General features: G+C 40.0%; 1 protein-coding gene across 2 annotated transcripts in view; it reads right to left on the reverse strand.

The window, feature by feature from the left end:
- Positions 1-11,333: 11,333 nt before the first annotated feature.
- Positions 11,334-14,972, reverse strand: part of asic2 (acid-sensing (proton-gated) ion channel 2) — a gene marked incomplete at its 5' end in the record, with an annotated part of 352,313 nt that continues 348,674 nt past the window's right edge. For both annotated transcript variants that reach the window (XM_083930594.1, XM_083930593.1), the window contains 2 exons: positions 11,334-13,190; positions 14,674-14,742. In XM_083930594.1, the coding sequence (XP_083786720.1) occupies positions 13,089-13,190; positions 14,674-14,742 (171 nt within the window). In that variant the 3' untranslated portion in view covers positions 11,334-13,088. The remainder of the gene's footprint in view (positions 13,191-14,673; positions 14,743-14,972) is intronic.

Here is a 14,972-nt window from a genome sequence, read left to right on the forward strand (position 1 = left end):
TAAATGCACTTCAGAAGAAACAAAGACCCTCGAGTTCAAACTATTTCATTTCTTCACTGCAGCAGAAGAAACTAGTTATCAGTGCTTTCTATTCCACATTTCAGAGGGAGATATTGTGCTTTTCTTACAGCTTTAGTTAACAAATTAAGATTTTGTATGTACAAAACATACAAAGAAATTACAGTGGAAAAATCTTCGCGAGGAATAAGTTATAAAATGTATTCAGAGAGAGAGAGAGAGAGAGAGTTGTGTGTTAGATAATTCAGATTGGTAGCACAAAGTAAATGAGTGTTTTCTGTCCTTGTGCACACTGAGAACATCTATTGATGTTTTAAAATGTCCGGAGGCACCAAACAAAACCAGAGAGGACAAATACAAAATAGATATTTAAAGCACAGAGTGGAACCATGCAGAGAATGGTAATTAGCTGTGGATTTATTTTTGAATTGATGATTAATGGTATTTTCTCATAGTTTCTCATAGGGGTTGGATTCTGTCCATAATGAGGCTTGTTTTTAGAAGACTTTTTTTTAAAAACATTGTTAACCTAATTAATGGATGGCAGAAGTTAATTTCATTAAGTTTTAAGACATCAAGAGTGACTGCGTGTGTTTCGAGGCATGAATAGTAGAATATAATAATGAGAAAAGCCCTTGAACTCAGTGCCTTGGAGGTGGCTATAATGATGATGATATATGGAGCTGTAATTGAATCCAAATTCAATTACAGGTATATGGTGTTCGGCACGGCAGCCCCTCTGTATGAGCCCGACTGGATGTAATTCAGGAGATATAGTGGAATTTTGACATTGACTCTCATCTGAGGACTTTTTCTGGGGATGAATGTGATGACCTTTGTGATTTAAGAGGGTGAACTTCTCTCTCCTTTTCCTGTTTGAATTATGGGGTTGACATGCAAATCACTTTGGCATAAAAGTGCTTGTAAAACTAAAGCACGAGGGTTCACAGTTCTAAAGAAGAGAAGAAATAACCAGAAATAACTCATTGACTGAAGGGAGATTGATTTCTATCAATGTCTGCAATCAGTGTCATTCTTTGTGTGATTAAATTTACACATTTTCTAAGTAGAAAAGTAGAAAAAGTACAAAGTAGAAAAAAAACATTCATCAGTCATGATCCATCTGCTTCTTTCCCCGTGTTTGTGTTTGTGATGTGGATCTGACAATGGCAGGTGTTGCCATTGAGATGATTAGTCAGCTGCAGAGTGAGTCGGTCCAGGGGCTCGCTGTCTTTAGTAGAAACCACATGGCTGCTGCCAGATGCTGTCATTATATTAAAAACTTTATTATATATATGTATATATATGTATATTTATATATATATATATATGTATATATATATATATATATATATATATATATATTGGGCGACTGTGGCTCAGTAGAAGAGTGGGTTGTCCTCCATTCGAGAGATCGGCCGTGGGCGGTTCGATCCCCCCGTCCACATGTCGAAGTGTCCTTGGGCAAGACACTGAACCCCGAATTGCTTCTTGTGCTGCAAAGGGGTGTGTAAATGTGGTGTGAATGATTAGATTAGATGGTATGTAGATGTCCACTGCCATCTGTGTGAATGAATGGGGGAATGTGACAAACACTGTGAAAGCGCCTTGAGTAGTCTGTTAAACTATTTTAATAGTTTAACAGATACAATAAAACAATAAAAAAACATGTTGAAAGCCTTTCAGTATACAACAAAAGGTCATGTTTGACACATCTTGATCTAAATGTGTAGGGGAGAATGGAGTTGGTTGTCACACTTTATATTCATGATTTTCTCCTCTTGAACACATCTTACAATCGTCACTCCTGCGTTGGAGGGAAGCTTCAGGTCTTGGGTTGAAATGGGTATCCCTTTTTATGATTATAACGTATTTTAACAGCAAGTTATTAAACATCAAAGACACTCTGACACATTGGGACAGTCAACCCCATCAGCTATAGTTATCAAATTTTAAAAAACATTTGTAACTTTTTAGTTGTTTTTTTAAATCCAGAGAAACCATTAAAGGTTTTAAAATGAAAGAATCAATATAATACTTAGCCCTTTGTATTTTTAAACCGCCTCACAGCAAGAGCATCATTTCTGGTGGCGTGCGGCACCCTTTTTTTTTGCAGATTGGTCAGGAATCAAAAGAAAGACAAACAAAATCACAACAACAACATCAAAGCTCTTACCTTCCTCTTTTTAATACGTGTTTGATTAAAACAAAAATGGCTCTGACCCTTAAAAATGATGCTCATTTCGGTATTTTTATGTCTTCCACAAAATGGCAGATAGAAATGACTATGACATCACATCAAATGTTTGACATCAACATGATGAAACAGCGCCCTCTAGTTTGGCTGGAATAAGCTGGAAACTGTGACAACCCAGCCCCGTCTCCCCTACATCCAAGTGCTATAGGAGTATTCTGTAAGATCTTACAGTAAAGCACTTCCATATCCATATTGGATGTGGACACTGATATACTTTTAGTCTGAGGTTGTTTGTTCATGGTTTGGGCTAAGCCTCTTAGCTCTAATTAAGGGAAATCTTAAAGTAATAATCCTTCAGATCAAACTAAATCCGTTGGAGCCGATAGAATGTCGTAAAAAGTAAAACACAGATTTTTTTCCTAGCCATTAATGATATTTATAATCATTGTTTTACTCTGAATATGTTTTCTCTATAAACACTTTGAATTGTTAGTGGCGAGGTGTGCCATTCCCATGCTGCTTTCAAATGCACCCGCACAAAAGTTATGTTTCATGTCATACTGGGTGATGAAGACAAGGGTGTGCACAAGGGTGTGCACATGCCAAGCTTTTTTCATTCATTCATGCATTCATTCATTTCATTGGAAAAATAAAGATATAGTTTATAAATCTATTTTCTATTATACAGATTTCTATTTATTGTGGTTTTTTTTACTCGTGTTGTACCTGTCTGTTCTTACTATGTTTACTGTTGCCAAAACACTGAGGTAAATTCCTTTTATGTTGTCTGATTTCATCTGTTTCATTATCATTGAGCATTTGTATCCAGTACTGTTTCTTTTTGAATTTAGGGTATGTCTTGTAAGCCCATGTGGGCAGGGTATAGTTGTATGCGTGACATGAATTCAGCCATGCTTCCAGTAAATGGCGTCTTTATAATGCCATCAGAGGTAAACTGTAGAAGAGACAGTGGAGAATATTATGACGTAAGTGACTCTATCTCCACTAGATGGCACAAGAAGAACACGAGGCAGCCAAGTGCTGGACAGATATTTTTGGCAGGAGATGGTGTTAAAGATGTTTCCCCCTAAACCAGTTTTGTGATTATAATGTTAACATCCTGATTTTAACTGTCTCAAGGCACCGGGGGCCATGTCACACCCCACTTTGTTTACTCACTTTTGTGCTGTGAGATGTGAGATGAAATAAAAAGCTGGTAAATACATATTTCTCAGGAGTGATGCTGATAAAGGCCACTTGTTATTGAATCAGAGCTCAACATCTGGTCCTGATAACACGCCTCGGCGATCTGCTTCTCCACTATCACACGGTCTTATCTAATCAGGGCTGCGTTTGTACAGCGTTCAGGCCACACAGAAATCTCCCCAGATGACATTTTTCATAATGTAACTCGCAGCAAGTAGATTTTCTGTGTGATGGATGAACTGGAGAACGAGTGATTGCAATAGTGCAGGCTCTTCTCTGAAGGTTCCCTTCGTGTCCTTGGTGCATTTTACTGAGAAGCACACAGACAAACAACAACACACACCTATTCCTTCATCAAGACTGTGATTGTTTTGGGATTTGCGGTTTCTTTTATTATTCATTTGTTCAATTTGAATTTAAATAGAAATTTTAATTTTTAAATTTTTTTATTTCCACTAGGAAGACTGAGGAAGTTTTGTGTATCGAGCAGTTTCAAATAACAAGTCCAGTTATGGTGTCAGTAGATACGAGATGTTTCTTTGTTCTCTTACTAAGGTTTTGATGCAAAGACAGTCAATATATTTACTCGTGTTATTACAGGGAAAGTAAATTAGTCATTTCTTCCTTGCACATGTGTTTCTTCAGTTAAATTGTAAATCGTTTTACATACATGATATGACAGATAGAGACACATGCTGGGATAGTAACATTCAGGCTGGTCCACCTCCTTGGTTCAGTCTTAACTATCTCAACAACCTTTAGATGGACTTCCATGGAAGTCCATCTGAAGTCCTTGTTTCCCTTAAAGAAACAACCAGCTGGGAGCGCTTGATAGCACTTTGGAGGGGCGGCATATTTTCACCTGAGTGACGCTGGTTGCATCTGGTTGCTATGATGCAGGAAAACATGTCGCCCCGTGCTCTGGATGAGGGGAAGGTTGAAGCACGTATGGGAGACAGGATGGACCCGCTGGTCTATGTTGGTTCATACATTGATACTCAGAGACCAGCAGTATTCATTTTATCCTCTCTTGTAGTTGTTGTTTAGCATTTGTTCATGTAGAATGTGTCAGTTAATTGTGATTTGATGGCTGCGACAGTGACAAATGCAGCGTTTAACCCAAAGGTGAGCGTTTACAATTCTGGGCAACCAGAAAAAAAACATGTAGCGCTCAGTGCAGATTAATGCCCAGTGCTTCGCCCTGCTGCTGGCACTCAAATTGCAAAGCAAAAATACCTCAGAAAACAAAACGCTTTAGTGGTTACACAGCCTTATCCTGTCTGTGACATTTCTTCACATCTACCCGATGAATTGGCACAAAATTTGGTTATAACGCCCCCTAACTTTTCAGCTTGTGGCATCATCAGAGCAGCACTGAACTCTCTTTTTACTGCTCCTTTCTGCAATTCTATAGTATGTCCTTACTGCTTCTAACTCTTTTAACAACTGTGTGTCCTTTTCTAATCTCTGAACTGCATGCCCTGTATTCCGTATTTGCTTGATGTATTTTAGGAAGCCTTAAAAACTGCTTGCCCCGTTTTTGTTTGTTTCTGCTTTGATGTATTTTAGGAAGCCTGTCGTAACACCTTGGCCAGGGACTACGGATGAAAAATATCCCTTTTGGCTAATTCTGGCTAGTTTATTTCTTTATCAATTATTTTTGCACCGTCTCTTCTCAAATATACCTGAATTTATGACCAACTACCTGCAAAACTAATGACACACTTTGTGCACCTTACAGAATGCTAACATGCTAAAGATGTTGACGACATTCTTACTAAATATCAGGATGTTAGCATTGTCTCTGTGATCATGTTAGCATGCTGACATTAGCATCCAGCTCCTCAAAACACCAATATGCGTTACAGAGCAGCCAGAGTGGCTGTACTAAATCATTATCTTCATTTACATTCTTCAGGGAAGCTTTTCTTCAGTTTCATTTGACCTCAAATCATTTTTTATCAACTTTGTGCATGTGCTTAAGATAACTTGACATATTCTTTCTTAGTTACCTTATAATATAAGTTCTACATTTTCCAACTTTTTTGCTGTTTTGACATCGATTACAGTTGCAGGTGTAGGTTTGGTTTTCAATGACAACAAAAATACAACTTTCTTGAATCTCGTCATGATGTCAATATTAACAGTAATTTAGTTTACAGCTCAAAAAACATGTGTAAGTGTGCAGTACCTCTTTAATGTACAAATACCCCATTATGAGGAGCCTGAAAGTCATACATTCAAATAAAGTATTAGTAAGGGATTAAAACCACTGGTTCAGGGTGCAGCCTTGAATCAAAAACACTGAAAATTTGTGAAAGGTTCAAGACAAAGTCAACGATAACACCATGACATGTTTGACAAGTCAGCAGGCAAAGTTGATTTTAAACCCATCAGTCTGGTTCACTGTTTGTATTCATAATCTGACCAACAAGATTTTTATAAAACATGAACACGACCCCAACACACACCTCACTTTATAACTTCAGTTTCAGAGTCTTCCTGTAAATCTCTTTAAAGGCAATTTGCACGGGGCTTTAGCTCGTCAAGCCATGATAATTTCAGAGGCATGTGGGATGTTGCAGCCTTGTTTCCGTAATCATCCTGGCACACAGAAACACTCCTAAAACTGCCCTGGAGGATCTCACCAATGTCGACACTCGACAGTCGGTCATGTGACGTTTCATTAGCCGAATGGATTTTTAGCCAAGTTAAGTATCCCAAATGCCTCTGATTTCCCAGGGGCTTGTTAGGAGCACAATAAAAGAGTGCTCTAGTCGGTGGCTTGTGATTAAATTATTAATTGACTCTTAAGCAATAAACAAGCCAACAGGTAATTAAATATGATATAGCCCCAGGTAATAGCCAGTGAGTGTATGAAATGAAAGAATGCAGTCAATTTTTGATCCTCCGTTATATCGGCCTGGGGGAGTATTTGTAGGACACCTGTTATCGGAGAAAAAAACTATTTTCTAATTAAAGTTAATCAAAAGACTCTTTCAGTGCTAACACTCATGTTCAGTTAGAAGAAGTCAACAGCACTCCAACTTTGGTATCTGTTTGGAGTTGAAAATCAATTATGTTGCCAATTTTGCTTTTGTGACATCAAATTTACAGGGACATTAATATTAGACCCCAAGGTTAGCAGCACTGTCCTCAACTTGACCTGACTGAGGTGAAGGTTTGCAGGAATCAGGTGCGAAATAGCTGCTGTGTGACTGTATGCGAGAATGGAGAATTAAATTGAAAAATCCACTTTGTCAATGACTGGCACAACTGGCGAAAAAGAGAAAACGACGCCTTCGATTAAATCTTTCTCCCTGACATGTTCTCTTCTTTTCCTATTCAGCTCTCCAGCAGCAGTCTTATTATCCATTTGCGACTGTCTCTTTGTTCAAAACTCCATTTATCTCTCATTTTCTCTTTAATCTGCTCACTAGCTGTGTTTCTCTCACTGACATGAATGAAGAGTACGAGCATGTTACGCCTGATTAACTGCGAATGTTGAGAAGATTAAATCAAACTAATCCAGCTTGATGTTCTGCTTTTACTGACGTGAATGCTTTCTGTATCCATGGAGGGAAATCGGTGAGATATTCTAACTGCAAAAGTACTGAGATGAAAGTATTTCTGTAGAAACTCAATGCAGAGACTGTGGTTAGTGACATTTACAAAATGTAGTTAAAAACTCACAATGTAAGTAATAACACATTTAAACTAGAATGCTTTCAGGGAGCACTCTCACACACATGCACATGGTTCTGATCATTTTATTTGCATGTTCTCCCGTGTTTGCGTGGGTTTTCTCCGGTTTCCTCCCAGAGTCCAAAGACATGCACGTGTTAGGTTAATTGATGACTCTAAAATTGCCCGTAGGTGTGAATGGTTGTCTGTCTCTGTTCGTGTCTATGTGCCCTGCGATAGACTGGCGTCCTGTCCAGGGTGTACCCCGCCACACGCCCGATGTCAGCTGGGATCCGCTTTAGCCCCCCGCGACCCCGACAGGGACAAGTGGTTGAAGATGAATGAATGAATGAATGTTTGCTGTGGCACCACGTGTAATGTAAGTTACATTTGATTTAACCTGTCAATGCAGTTGTGTTAAAGTGGACATATTCTGCTCATTTTTAGGTTCATACTCGTATTTTGGGTTTCTACTAGAACATGTTTTCATGCTTTGTGTTCAAAAAACACATTATTTTTCTCATATTGTGTGTCTGAATAGACCTGTATTCAACCTCTGTCTGAAAAGCTCCATTTTCTCAGCTCTGATTGGTTAGCGTTTCTGTGTCTTCAACTTCTGTGCTCGTGGTAGTTTTCTTTGTCCTCTATGGTATTATAACACATATCTTCTCTTTTTTTTGACCATCTATTTAATTATTTATCGAGAAAATCAATGGCTAACTGATAGAGAAAATGATAGTTGCAGCCCTAGCTTGTACTCGTTTTTACATTATATGTAAAAACTGTAGCATATCGAAAAATACTACTAAGATCAAGTTGCAGACTATTACGAATGTTTCAGTTATTACTCCGTCAGGCTGGGGACTCCGTGTGTATCGGCAGAGGTAGTCTTGACAGTCTCTCTCATCTTTTGAAAGCCATGAAGTGCAAGATGGTTTGTTTTCTCACTCTAAAAGCACAAAAAACAAAATGTATCCTTTCAGACAAAAGTGGAGGTCTACCATTTTAAAGAGAAGCACACATAAGGAGTTGCTTTTATGCTAATGAATCCATAAAGCCAGTAGATGCTGAATCCATAAAGTCTGGAGAAGCAATCACCTCCGTTTATAAAGTAATAGGTTACAAACACCCGCTCCTGAATTTAACACATGAATCCCAATACATTTCGATGCATAAACCCTCTTGTTACTTACTGGACTTTGACATTAGGTACAGAGCCAATCTCCCTTTCTGTCTTTGGCTGAACAGTTTTCTCTTCTTGCTTAAACATTCAAAAGAATTCACAAAACACAAGAACGCACTGGGGTATTTGATTTTATTGTTTCTACAGTGCTCTTTGAAGTACTTGTGAAGCCTCTGCCGTGTGCAGTTCCCACTACGCCAAAGCAAACAGTATGTTTATAATTAGTTGCTGATGCACTATGGCTGACCTGCAGGCAATTTCTTCTGCTTAAATATCTGCTAAATGAACTGAAACTGAACTGAAGCTGAACCCCTAGCTTGCAGCAGCTCCCATATACGAGTCTCTGGCAAATTGTAGAATATTAATTTAAGTAAACAAAATGTGGGGATAATTTTCTACAATAGTTAACTCCAAACATATAGCTGCTGCTCTGAAGTTAATCTTCATTAAGGATAATCACTCAACCCAAAATACATCTTTACTAAAAGCATTCCTGCTTCTGCTTCTGAGGCAAACATCCTGCTGAATCTCTTTCTTTTTAAGCAGTGGTTCATTCACATGTAATATGATTTGTGCGTGTCTGAGCTGGAGGGGAAAGCATTAGACTGAATTAATGAAACAAACATGTAGCGACGGAGAGAGGACAGATATAACACTTTATGTTCCTGTGCTCACTGCTGCTGTGCTGCATTTGGATTTTCTTAAAAGCAGCAAAGCCTAATAAAACCTGAGCAGCAAGGGAAATCAGGTTTCAAGCTGATTTTTCCGCTTCGGTGGCGTGACTTCTCCATTGTCCAAGCTGCTCTAATGATTTAACGTTGAATGGGTGAACACTTAAGTCAATATTAAGTGCATTTAGCACGGACGTCAGAGGAAAATTGCACCTTGCCAAGCTACTGTCCATTTGATCCCTTATGGCTTCTTAATGCAAGGCTTGTCAGGCGCTTTTTGCCAATGATTAAGAATGCCCCTATGTCAGAATGTCAAAGTCCAAACCTAAGAAATAACACTTTAAAGGGACAGTTCACTTTTCCTTTTACCTGTAGTGCTATTTATAAATCTAGATTGTATTGGCGTGATTTGCCAAGTGTTGGAGATGTCTGCCTTCTCTCAAATATAATGGAAGCACAAAGCGCTCCAAAAAAATACATTTCAAAAAAGCTCAACAGCAACGTCTCTTTCCAGAAATCATGACCCAGTTACAGTTAGAAGATAATCCAGAGACCTGCAGTAGAAAGTAGAAAGTAGAAGTCCAACATGAAACTGCTTATGATTTCTGGGAAGAGACGTTGCTGTTGAGCTTTTTTTTAAATGTATTTTGTTGGGCGCTTTGTGCTTCCATTATATCTGAGAGAAGGCAGACATCTCCAACACTTGGCAAATCACACCAATACCATCTAGATTTAGAAATAGCACTACAGGTAAAAGTGTGCCATCCAGTTCCATTATGTTTGAGAGAAGACAGACATCTAATGGCCATTATCACCAACACTGAGCAGCTCACACCTAAAACAAACTAGATCGATAAAAAGCACTACAGGTATGAGGGAAAATATGTGATATTTATTTTGGGGTGAGCTATCACACTCACTCTACCTGCCAGTACTTTTAAACTGAGACTTAATACACTTAAGTTTACCACTGCATTTTGTGAGAATACATTTAGGGCTATTTATTAATATCTCTCACTGCACTGTAGCTATTTATTTCCTGCTTATTCAGTTTTATTCAACATTAGCTTATTCATATCTACCATCTGATTTTATTTATTTTGATTTAGCCACACGGCTCTAGGAGGGTTATGCTGCCCTGTCTGTCTCTACAACACTTTTGGTCCTGACTGAAATATCTCAACAACAACTGGATGAATTGCAACAAAATTTTGTGTTGGTCCGCAAAAGACGAATCTCGCTGGAGATCCCATGACCTTTCCTGTAGCACCGCCATGAGATTGACATCTTGAATATCTTTCTGGATGAACTACCGTATAATATCTAGAGTATCTGCTTTGTTTATGACCAAATACCTGCAAAACTAATGACATTCCCCTCTTATATTTTTGCAACCTGGAATCAGGTCAACTTTGCCTAATAGCATCGTAGAGCTCTTCATCCATATTCCCGCCTTGATTACTGTAACTGCACATTTTCTTGTTTAAAGCTGAAGTTGGTAGATGTAAAATACGTTGTTGTTTTTTGCTGAAACTGTCACTATATCCTGACAGCACAATGAGATAAAAAAAATTGGTGGTGATCAAATATGAACTGTATTTTCTATTCCTTGCACAAATGTTTCCAGAAACATATTTTAGGGTACCATTAAGCTGTAAGAGAGACTCCTTCTTGGCTGTCGATCAAGCACAGTGGAATCTAGCAGATGTCATTAGGAGCAGACAGGAACAGAAGGTGGGGGTCTCATTGTGCTGTCAGGATATAGTGACAGTTTCAGCAAATACGAGGAAATTGAGTCTGCAATTGCTCAAATTTAAGTGGTTCAGAACAGGGCAGCCAGGTTTTTGACAAACACTACGCAATGTAAGTCCCCCAATTTGTCCGACTTATTTTGGCTTCCTGTACGCTTCAGAATTCAGTTCAAGATCCTCCTAATCACACTCAAAGCCGTCCATAGTATTGCACCCTCTTACATCCCACATTCCAGGCTGAAAAGGAAGCAGGAACGTGCTTTTACTGTTTCAGCTGCATCACATTTTAAAAAACTTTTAAAAACCTACTTATATAGGCTGGCATTTTTAGAAGCTTGTTGCTTGGAGTTCCTTTGGTTTTCTTTCATGTACATGTTTTTGATTTATAAATTGTTTATGTGTTTTCATGCAGTGTACCAACTGGTTTGTTAATAACTGTACTTTAATAAGTAAACAAGTGAGTAAGCTTACTTATGTCCAGCAGTTTGAATTACCTTGCCACAACAGGACACCAGCGCTGCAAAACAACTTTTTAATTTAATTGTTTCACATTAAAAACACACACACCGTATGCTGCATCACAAAATGAGAAACGCAGTCCTGCGATAACAATTGAAGCCAAAGTAGAGCGAAGAATCAGCCAGTGTCGTCGCCGACAAGAGAACCGAGACACGTTTGTCTCACACCCCTGCAGGTCGGCTGAGGATTGTGTTCGTCCGGAGCCACAACATGAGAGAGTACACACAGACAGCAGGTTGAGAGCCACAGATGGGAAATCATAATTCAGACCTACAAATCACTTGAATTCATTCCTACCTGTAATGTACATTAGCATGATGGCGGAGACGAAGCTAGCATGATCATGGAGTAAGATCTCACACAAGCTTTTTGTGTAGAGCGGTATATATATGTAATGGTTGTTTCTGAGTACACTGGAGGTCCAGATAGACCTGCATGAGAAAGGAAGCCTGGTGCTGATTCAGCAGGGTGTCCTTCGTTTGTAGCATGACATTCAAGTACACTCAAACTGTTACTGCCTTTCAAGTAACACTCACCTACTGAGAGAGTAACGTTATGAAAAAATGCCACAAATATTAAGTCACTTCTGGACCTGGAGTTGATGTTTTTCTGAAATTCTTTTAGATTAGATCTGCTTCAGGCGTGTCTGCATGGTACCCGCTTTTATGAGAAAAAAACACAGATATTTACACCATATCACAGCAGACCCTGTATCCCAAACAAAAAAGTCCTGCCTGAACCCTCCTCAGGGTGCTTTTGTAATCATGTCTATCATCCTGAAAGCTGTTTAAAATCATCCAGCCTGGGGATTTTTTTTTTCGGTGAAGGACATGATGATAAAGTTGTAATAGTTGTCTGATTTATCCTCCTGACATTTTCTTAACAAAATAATGATTTCACAAAAGCGTTTTGTACACGGCTCGCTGTCTGGCAGGCTAATAATCTCATATTCTACCTTAGCTGGGTGCTGTGGTGAAGGGCAGCAGCCAGAAGCCAGTAATTTATTCATACAAATTAACAGAAAGAGTGAAACATCACTTTAACGATGTCTGAGGGGAACAGCTTAATACCCCGGGAGTCACGTAGCAAACGTGCCTTTTAGCAAACTGACTAAACTGAAACTGACAGGCCAAAAAAAATATGCAAAATGTACAGATTTTACTGTTTTCCCCTCGGTAATGCCCGTACATTACCAACCACCTTCCCCTTCAAGACGATGAGAATAGGTTTTCAAAGGATTGGTTTCATCTGAACTATGATTTTAAACAACCATATCTGTACATTCAAAGTTGGATATCTCACCTGGGCCCTTGTCACAGGCCTGTCCTACAGATAGAGAGACAGATGGCACACATGTACAGTAAAGCAACACTGCAGTCCAGCGTAGGCATCAGCAAAGACAGCAAGATAGATCAACGCATGCAGTTCAAAACCAATTTTGTACAGTTCATTTGGCAGTGAGCGACATATGAATGTTTGTTACATAGATATGCTGCACAGGGGTGAGCCCCCTCTATGGGTAGTTGTCCCACCCAGGCTCTGATTTTCTGTGTGCATGTGTGTGGAGACACAGACCCCACTGCAGGTTTGGCACAGTTGAGGCCACCCTCTCACCACAGTACAGTGCAGGGTGACAGAGAGGGCTGATAAATCCAGCCGACAGCTCCTTAATCCCCATTAGTGCCTCAGACAGGGCGGTGTGACAGAGCACAGTGCGGTCCTTAGGCCAATCCCTGCTCTTGTCCTCGTCTCCTCCCCTGTTAGGGTCCTGCAGGATGCCCTAACAGAGGATGTAGCACCACCCAGTGGAGGCAGCCTCTGGATGTGCGTGGCTCTGAGGGGCAAGAGGGGGGAGGGCCTCAGCAGGCAATCTCCTCCAGGGTGCCCAGCGTTGTCTGAAGGGGGACTGTCACAGTGTGGCTGATGGACTCTGTGTGGTTTGCCACCGGGTCACAGGAACTCTGGTAAAAAAGAGACTGTCTTAGTGCCAGCACGACTGAGTTGCAATAGAATGGTCGTTAAAAGGGCAATTAGTTAACACGTTTTATTCATGGGTTGACTGCTCATGCTAACCCGTTCCTCATCCAAACCCGTCACATGCTGCCGTTTTGTGAGAATCCTTTGGCATTAATGCCCTGGGTAGCCCTAACCATTAAAAGCATGACGCTCCCGGTCATTGTATTAAACACTGGGAACACATTGTTTCGTTGTGAACTCACATAGAACTAAGTGTTTTGGTTTAAGCAATAAAACCACTTGGTTAGGGTTAGGAAAAAAAATCATGGGTGGGGTTCGTATAAGTGCCTTTACAAGACAACTACAGTGATGCAGGGGACATGAGCGGGACACAAACTGCAGCCTCCTGGTTAAAAGTCTGGTGTTTGTTTGACCCATCCCTCACCCCAACCTGGCTCCTTTCATGGACTCTGGTACTCTTGCTCTGAGTGTCTAATATCACTGCATTACTAATATCATTGCGTTTGGCACCAGACTTTACTCTGTAAACCCTTCCACACACCAAACACAGAGGGCTCTGATAAAAGTAAATGAGAACGGGCGGGTTTGCAGGTGGTCAACAAATTAAATGTGTGTCAAGGTAATCATAATTCACCATCAGTGGCCATTCCACTGCTGCTTGGCTACCAGCTTACTAGTAATGTCCAGTTAATACTCTTTGAGCATTATCTATGTATAATTCATACTGACTACCCTGCAGGTACTGTCATGCAAACGCCACCACAACTTTCTCCTCATAGTGCAGTTTTTGGTATAGTTGATTTAACAAAACAGAGTGAAGGATTTAGAGGGACTTATTGGTAGAAATAGAATATAATATTCACAATTATGTTTTTATTTGGGTATAATCCCCTGAGTGTGTGTTTTCATTAGATTAGAATGGGCCCTTAACGGAGCCCCTCATGTTGCATCGCCATGTTTCTACAGTAGCCCAGAATGGATAAACCAAACATTGGCTCTCTAGAGGGTCTTTTGAGTTTTTACGTTCCCTAAAGGCCACCGTAGTTTACATTACACCCTTTGGAAAGGGAGGAGTGAGGAAAAGGGTTTTCAGTTGGCTGCAGTCTGCTCTGCTAGATGCTACTAAATCCTACACACTGGTTCTTTAACAAAAATTTGATTTCCATGCATGTGTTTGTGAAGGGGAGATTAGTTACTCCCAGCAGAGTCCTCGTTCAGATTCATTGAGAGCCCCTTTAAAGAGCACAGCTTTTTCTGCCAAATTGGCAAACTACTGTCAGTCTGCGCACAGTCTTAGATTTAGGAGGGAGCTGTCTCTACGTGCTAGTGTGGATGGGTAGGGATAGGGCGAGGTTTGATAAGCATGGTCATAGCGAGTGAAATTATACTCAATCTACACGCTCCACTCACTGTACACGGCACTCTGTGAGGCGGAATGACAAGTGAGGGGTTAAAGGTCCCACTTACCACATCCTCTCCATGACTCTCCTCCTCCTCCTCTCTGCTCAGTAAGTCCAGTAGTCTGTCTTTCACCACCTGCAGATCGGGAAATAGATTGTGTCATTCAGTCTGCTTTAGAAGATCTCAATGAGCTATTCTTGTAATTACAGACTCTACACGAACATTTGACTTCAAAGCAAAATAGTAATTAGGTGGCGAGATTTGCAACAAACTACATCGCAGTTATTTCAGCATTCAAGCTGTTCAAAGTTTCTTTAGAGCTGCTTATGTCAGCGATATAAAGGTTTCTTATCCTCATTACTCCA

The sequence above is a fragment of the Echiichthys vipera genome, assembly GCF_963691815.1.
Source record: "Echiichthys vipera genome assembly, chromosome: 17".
Classification (NCBI taxonomy): domain Eukaryota; kingdom Metazoa; phylum Chordata; class Actinopteri; order Perciformes; family Trachinidae; genus Echiichthys; species Echiichthys vipera.